The sequence below is a fragment of the Nansenia antarctica genome, assembly GCF_963989245.1.
Source record: "Nansenia antarctica genome assembly, chromosome: 1".
NCBI classification, from domain to species: domain Eukaryota; kingdom Metazoa; phylum Chordata; class Actinopteri; order Argentiniformes; family Microstomatidae; genus Nansenia; species Nansenia antarctica.
In genome coordinates, this window is record NC_137674.1 from 71,921,658 (window position 1) to 71,929,387 (window position 7,730).

At 50.5% G+C, this 7,730-nt stretch overlaps 1 protein-coding gene across 1 annotated transcript in view; it reads right to left on the minus strand.

Moving 5' to 3' along the window:
* Nucleotides 1-231: 231 nt before the first annotated feature.
* The window catches only part of mpped2a (metallophosphoesterase domain containing 2a), a 57,135-nt gene continuing 49,636 nt past the window's right edge, over nucleotides 232-7,730 (minus strand). The window contains exons 4-6 of the mRNA XM_080537782.1: nucleotides 1,970-2,085; nucleotides 875-988; nucleotides 232-371 (exon numbers count right to left, since the gene is read on the minus strand). Coding sequence (XP_080393908.1) covers nucleotides 250-371; nucleotides 875-988; nucleotides 1,970-2,085 — 352 coding nt within the window. The 3' untranslated portion in view covers nucleotides 232-249. The remainder of the gene's footprint in view (nucleotides 372-874; nucleotides 989-1,969; nucleotides 2,086-7,730) is intronic.

The following is a 7,730-nucleotide window of genomic DNA, read 5'->3' on the forward strand; positions in this document are numbered from 1 at the left end:
CCCCATACCCCAACCTCTACTCATCCCACCCCACACTGTTCCACTTCCATCCAACACTGTTCCACTTCCACATGACAGCTTACAAAAGACCAATGTCTTGGAAATAAACATTTAGTAGAATTCTTTTGACATTTTTGTTAGAAAAAAAAACTTGTTGTTTAGTCTGGCCGCCACCACCACCGTGCCCCCCACCCCCTCTCTCCCGCCCACCCTCCCCCGGCCCCCGGCCCTGCGGTCTGAGGGTCAGTCTCAGGAGGGGCTGGAGGGGTTGGGCAGGTCAAAGACGATGGGGGGGTTGGTGGGCTGGAAGCTGACGGTGCAGGTGGAGGAGTTGATAAACGTGGTGAACCCGTCTGTCATGATACCATAACCTGAGGAGGAGGAGGGGGAGGAGGAGGAGGAGGAGGAGGAGGAGGGGGAGAGGGAGAAGGAGGACAACACATCATCAACAAGCGCCGCAGGGCGTCCCACGCATCATCAGCGTCAGACGCAGGCAGAGGGGCACATCTCTAAATCCTACTGGGGATTCTGCTCTTTAAAAAATCGTTCTCTTTTCTACACGTTTCATTAGAGCAAGGAAACTAGAAAAAAAAACAATGGAGGGAGGGTTGGACCGAGAAAGATAAAGGGTGGATGGAGGGAGAGGGAGAGGGAGAGAGAGAGAGAGGGGGTCTCATCTGGCAAGCACTGAAGCCTGTCTTCATTCTAGAAGAAGATTAGGCCACAAACACCCGAATGACACCCCAGCTCCAAGGGACATACCATCAATGCCCCTCTCAGACTCCAACCCCTCCCCCTCCCCCTCCCCCTCCCCCTCTCTCTACCTCTAGAAGTTCGGATGGGGGTGTGGAAGAGGTGTGATGTGAGATCTGACCTTCGTGTATTCCTCCGAAGGCGTGGAGCTTGGGCTGGACCCGTCTCTGGACCGTGTTCAGAAGCTCCACACAGCCCACCCGCTGAAGCTCCTTAGGAACCCAGTCTCTGAACCCTGCAGGATGGAGAGAGAGCGAGAGGAGGGGGGGGGGGGGGGGGGGGGGGAGAGAGAGGGCGAGACAGAGAGAGAGAGAGAGAGAGAGAGAAAGAGAGAGACAGAGAGAGAAAGAGAGAGAGCAAAGACCAAAAACACATTCATCAGACAGAGAGACCAACACACATTCATCAGACAGAGAGACCAACACACATTCATCACCTCTCTCTGATCCACTTACCCCCCTCTCCCCCCCCACCCCCGCCCCCCAAAACCTCTCTTCGCAGTAGGCCGAGACCCAGCCCCAAGGCCCTGCACCCTGGCCCTATCTCCTGCCCTTCTCTTTCCCCAGCCCCAGCCCCCCATCCCCCCATCGCCCCAACCCCCCCCCCCCCCCCCCCCTTCTCTCCAATTGTTTCCAGCGTCTGTCACACTGGTGCGAAATCGAGTTTCCATGCAATCAACCAGGCGCAGCGGTTGAGCCGCCTCGCGAAGGGGAGCGGGAGAGGAAGGAAATCAGTCAATAAAAGCCAGACGCAGAGCACAAAGAACCAGGGGGACAAACAACACAACTGAAGCTAAACAACAAGGAAATACGAAAATCGTTCCTGCGCGCCGCGGGAGTAAACAACGTTTCCCCGGAAACGATATTCAACAACATCTATTCTTATGAAATGTCGAGCGTTGCCAGATAGGCTGGAGATGTGTCACTGGTGCTCAGCACGGGAGGAGGGTGAAGTCGATTATGCAAAAGCTTAAAGGAGGATGTTGTACACACATATACCCACACACGCACACACACACACACACACACGCAAGCCCACGCGCAGACATGCACAGACACACACGCACACGCACGCACACACACACACACGCACACGCACACGCACACACACACACACACACGTTTCTGCAAAAGCCATGTAAATGTATTCACATCGATGTGAATAATGCGGCCCCATTAGGTATGGTGATGAGGCGTTATTGGCTAACGGGACTCACCCAGGGGGGGGCCGTGGGTCATCAGGATGTCGATGCCCTCGGGGACCTGGTTCCATTTATCCAGCAGAGACTGACCCCGGGGCAGGTTGAACCCCCAGCCGTTGAACCACGGGGTCCTGCAGGGACACAGGCAGAGAGAGAGACACAACAGTCTGTTAAACACAGGGTCCTACAGGCAGAGAGAGAGACACAACAGTCTGTTAAACACAGGGTCCTACAGGCAGAGAGAGAGACACAACAGTCTGTTAAACACAGGGTCCTACAGGCAGAGAGAGAGACAACACAGTCTGTTAAACACAGGGTCCTACAGGCAGATAGAGAGACAACACAGTCTGTTAAACACTAGAACTAGAAATGTTCATATCTTTGCACTCGATCAAATTTCAGGACCCTCCTTTCATGACTGTTCCTAGATGTGCGTTCTACCACCCAGTATCCTTACATTTTCAAAATCACATCAGGATAAGTGAGTATAAACAGGGGTGCACATAACTTTTTGGGGCCAGTGCTCAGAGGAGCACCTAGGGATGCTGCTTGGTGCTCCCCGAGCTCGCGAGTCACGACCCGTCCCATGGGATGGATAAAAAAGGGATACATGGATAACTTATATTAGCAAAACGACATTTATTCATAAATAAAGATGAACGAACTAATTATTGTGTGCAAAACAAAAGAAACAAATGCAAAATCAAATGACTGCTCTTTAAGCATGAAAGTCTGTCAGACTCCTTTAAACACAATGAAATCAACTGACATCTCTTTAAGCACTAACTGAATGTCTGTTCTTTAAACACAATGAAATCAACTGACATCTCTTTAAGCACTGCTCTGTTCTGTAAACACTGAAATCAACTTTTCAACAAAAAGTTACAGCCTAAGCATTTATTTATGCTACAAGCTTAATCATCATCATCACTGCTCTCTTGACTGCTGTTATTACTGTCCTCAATTTCAACCATGGTAGAGGATGTTGTAGGCTATCACTTTAAATAGCTCATTATTTTGATTGTGCAACAAAGTCCTTTTTTTTTTCTTCTAATAGAATTCCCAACCATATTCCCTGGGTCAGGGGTCTAGGTGCGATAGTGAAGCTGTAAAACAAACGTCTGAACGTTTGAAAGCTTCAGAGAAAAGAAACGTGAAGTCCCTTGGTGTTGTTTTTCCTTTTAGCGACGAGTCCTTCGGGACAGAATTTTCACGTGTCGGCGTGATAACCGTGATAACCGTGCGATACGCGATACGCGGAATGAAAGTACGAGTTACGATACTTTCCGAATGTTTTCGTGAGGGGAGTCGCCGTGGTCGTCGTCGGTCGACTGTTGTGATGGATTACTCGTCGGGCCTTCGGCTGAGGGGACGGCAAATAGTTACTTAGTGGGGCTTGCAGTGATGCAGCAGTCAGCAGTCAGCAGTTGGATTTTGAGGAAGTAAATTCCTCTCCCAGCGCTTCCAGCTGTTGGTGCGCAAGAGCGCGTTCATGCGGCTGATCTGCCGCGCAGAATGCATTTTGGCGACGCATGCGCACTGGCACACCAGTTATGTGCACCCCTGAGTATAAAGCTATTTTGCAGTTGTTGTTTTTTTTTGCAGATTTTTGCAGGCTAATTTACAAGCCGGCCTACTAGTGGTCGTTGTGTGTAAGTAGCAGCTTCCCATTCTAAAGACTGTGGTCATTTGACCCTTATAGTAGGTAAAAAAGGCACGGCTGTTCTAGTGTTAAACCATGGGGTCCTACAGGGACACAGGCAGAGAGAGAGACAACTCAGACTCTGGATCAGCCTCAGGATCTGTTCCAGACACAGGCCAGAGAAAGGCGTCTGGAGTAATCCAATTAGAATAGACCCCCCTATAGAAGCCCCCCCCCACCACCAACAACACAACACAAGGATTCTGTACATTAAACACTCACGCACACACACACACACCCAAGAACAAACGTAGCACACAAGAGCAAAATGTGAATTTTCAAAACATCGGGAAACCATGGATACTGTGTCATCTGGGGTTGAAATCAATCTCCCTACACCCCCTCCCCCACCACCCACCCCCCACCCCCACCCCCGAGACTGAAGCAGATTGATTGACATGAGATAGGCCACCTCAGGCAGAGTGGATCCAACACCGCTGCTACGGCCTGACAGCCCCCGCCGCAACCCCCCCCCCCCCCCGCCGTAGACAGAAGGGACCCCCCCTTCTGCTGACAATGAAAGAAAGAAGGAAAGAAAGAAGGATGGATGGATGGATGGATGGAAGCGTGCGCGACGATGACAAACAGATGAAGAAACGAAGGGAACGTGCGGAGGTTTGAAGATGTGTGCGGAGTGGGGGAGGAGGAGGAGGGGGTGGTGGGGGGGGGGGTGGAGGAGGGGGAGGACAAGGGAGAAGGAGAAGACGGAGCAGGGGTGGGTTGATACATTGATCGTTCATTTATCACAATAGAGGTAATGGCAGCAGGGAAAATGACACGTGAGGAAGGGCCCCATACATCATCATCACCCACGGCATCGCAAGGTGACGTTTTTAACCAACAGACGCACACACACACACACACACGCAGCAGACAACAGAGCAGACTGACCCCCCACACCCACACACACACCCACACACACACACACACACACACACACACAGCCTCATACGTCTATAGAGCAGCAGGTAGGCACTGGTTTGAATGAATGAATGGACTTTATTGTCATTGCTACAGTACAGGTACCAAACAACGAAATTTAGGGGAGAGACGTCGCTTGGAAAACGGCCGTTGTAGGATATTTACTTTAAGAATTGGGTTGAAATAGATCACGAGTAAAGCTTCTGAGTTATAGACTATTTATTCAATCAAAGTTACATACAGGTTACAGCATTCCTCTCTGATGGGCTCTCTCGATGGTTGCAGGGTGGAAAGAGAGAGAGCTTTCTTCAGCTCCCATATTTTATACCTCCAATGATATGCTAATACAAACTATGACAAGGCATCTATACAGTCCTTACAAAAGGACAGCGAAGGTGTGAAAAGGGGGACAGTATTACTCAGGTCAAAGGGCAGGCGGCAGGTCACAGGAAGGGAGGCCATCTTGACCATGTGTTAGGACAAGAAAATGAGAGGAGAGGAGTGGAGCGGGGGCAGATAGCCTGCCCTCACTAGTCACAGACAGTCATAAAACCCCCTTCTAGGAATGTGACAATCAATAAGACAGGTATCTACAGGTTCTATACACAGGTCTATGTGTGTGTGTGAAAATATACCACACCGTCTAAAAAACGCAGGCTGTTTTTACAGAACGTTCGGACACAACAAAGCAAAGCAACACAGAACACAGGCGGCCAGGGTTCCATTTTGAATCGCTCGTGTATTGGATTTGACCGGGGGGTGCGGGGGGGGAAATCAGGCCTTCAGAAACATCGATAGGCTTTGTTACAGTGAGGGATGGACGCCCCGGCAGCAACCAATGACTATCGAGTGCCAGTGAAAGTGAAGTTCTGACTGAAAAAAAAGAAAAAGAAAGTGAAATGGCTCCCTCGCACGTTTGTTTGCTCATTCACCCGTTCACCCGTCCCTCGGTTCTCTCGCTCAGTGGAGAGCTGAAAAATGAGGGTAGAAATGAAATGTGAGGAGCGGGCGGGGGGGGGGGGGGGGTGCGGCTGAAGGCCACCGCCTCGACTGATTAATTAGAACTAATCACACAGATCTGAGTTAATGGAAGTCTAATGGATTACTGTGAAGACTTGCCACTTCCCCGTTAGAACGACTACCGGGCAGGGGAGGGAGAGAGGGAGGGAGAGAGAGAGAGAGAGAGAGAGAGAGAGAGAGAGAGAGAGAGAGAGAGAGAGAGAGAGGGAGAGACAGAGAGAGGGAGGGAAAGAGAGAGCAAAGAGAAAGAGGGACAGAGAGAGAGAGAGAGAGAAAGAGAGAGAGAGAGAGAGAGAGAGAGAGAGAGAGAGAGAGAGAGAGAGAGAGAGAAAGAGAGTGAGTCCTGGAAAGCACTGAATCAAACCGGGCGCGGGGGGGTGTGTGGGGGGTGTTTCTGCTCCAAGTACAGAGAGAAATGCAGCCCGGGCTATTCTTTTCCCGAGCCTGTTTTGAGTAATCGCAATGCAGGCAAAGTTTGAAAAATGGACAATTGCAAACTGTGTTTTCTTGTTCTCCAACAAAACAAATAGCCGCGTTCTGCGCCTGAATAAATAAAAACAGCGGCGGACATTATTCCCCTCCGTGTTTCACATATGTTTTTCCCACGCGCGTAACACATTCATCTGAGAGGAGAAGCAGGGAAAAACCTTGACGTGAGGTGTAGTGTTGAATCCCGACCGAACGCGGTGAATGTAGTGAGCTGGGAGCCGGAGTGGAAGGCTTACAATGGCCCCATTGTTGGCCGTCTCTGCGTATGAAATATACCTTCCATGCGAGCGCATTTGTTAACCTCCATAAAGATTAATGACATCCCGGTCACATAAAGGAGAGATTGTTTCCTATGTCGCTGCTGTGACACATAGGTTTTATTATACTGTCCTGCAGTGTGTGAGTGTGTGTGTGTGTCTCTCTTTATGTGTGTGTGTGTAGCAGTTAGGCTGAGAGTGTACAGTATTTCTATATACTGCTACATTGTGTGTGTGTCTGTGTGTGTGTCTTTGTCTGTGTCTTTGTGTGTGTGTGTGTGTGTGTGTGTGTGTGTGTATGTGTGTGTGTGTGTGTGTGTGTGTGTGTGTGCAGAGGCACAGCCTTCGTCCCCACGCGAGGCTCAGGCTACATTCTAGAGTCTCGCTAACCGAGTCTCGCCTTGACGCCCGCCATCTGGAGAACGTCACCGTGGCAACAAAGAGGAGCGTCTGGAGGCGGGCTCCAGCAGAACCAGACCATCACAGTAACAGAACCAGACCAGAACAGTAACAAGATGAAACAGACAGAGAGGGCAGAACCTGCATGTCTCAGCATCACAGAAGCTGAACCGGATCAGTACCGCATGTCCCAGGTCCCTTTCCTGGCTCTACACACACGCGCACGCGCACGCTGACGCGCAAACGCACACACACACACACGCACACACACACACACACACACACACACACACAAACACACACACACACTGTAGCAGTATAGACATACTGTACACTCTCAGCCTAACTGCTACACACACACACACACACACACACACACTGTAGCAGTATATAGACATACTGTACACTCTCAGCCTAACTGCTACACACACACACACACACGCACACACACACACACACACACACACACACACACGGACGCTGGAGCGCTCTACTGTATTTTACACTCTTCTGGAACACCCGTTCTGGAACAAGGGGGGGAGACTGAACACGTCTCTGAGAGACCCTAACCCTGACCATCCGATACGCCTGAAGTCCAAAACATCAACATGAACCTAAAAGAGAACGGCTCCTCTTTGAAGTCCCACGTCAGACGTCTGACCGTGGATCAGATACACAGCCGCGTGGGGAAGGGTTCTGCACACGACAGTAACCAACAGTGGATGTGTGTATCTCTAGATATAGATCACACCAGTGACCGTGCCGTGGTGTGTCAGCCATATGTGTCCCACCCCCCCCCCCTACATTCTGATCCAGAGAGCTCTCTCTGATTACGAACGTACAGTGAGAGAGAGTGAGAGAGAGAGGGGGGGAGAGAAAGAATGAGAGAGAGAGAGAGAGAGAGGGAGAGAGAGAGGGATGGAGAGAGAAAGAGAGAAAGAGAGAGAGGGATGGAAAGAGAGAGAGAAAAGAGAGAGAGGGTGGAAAG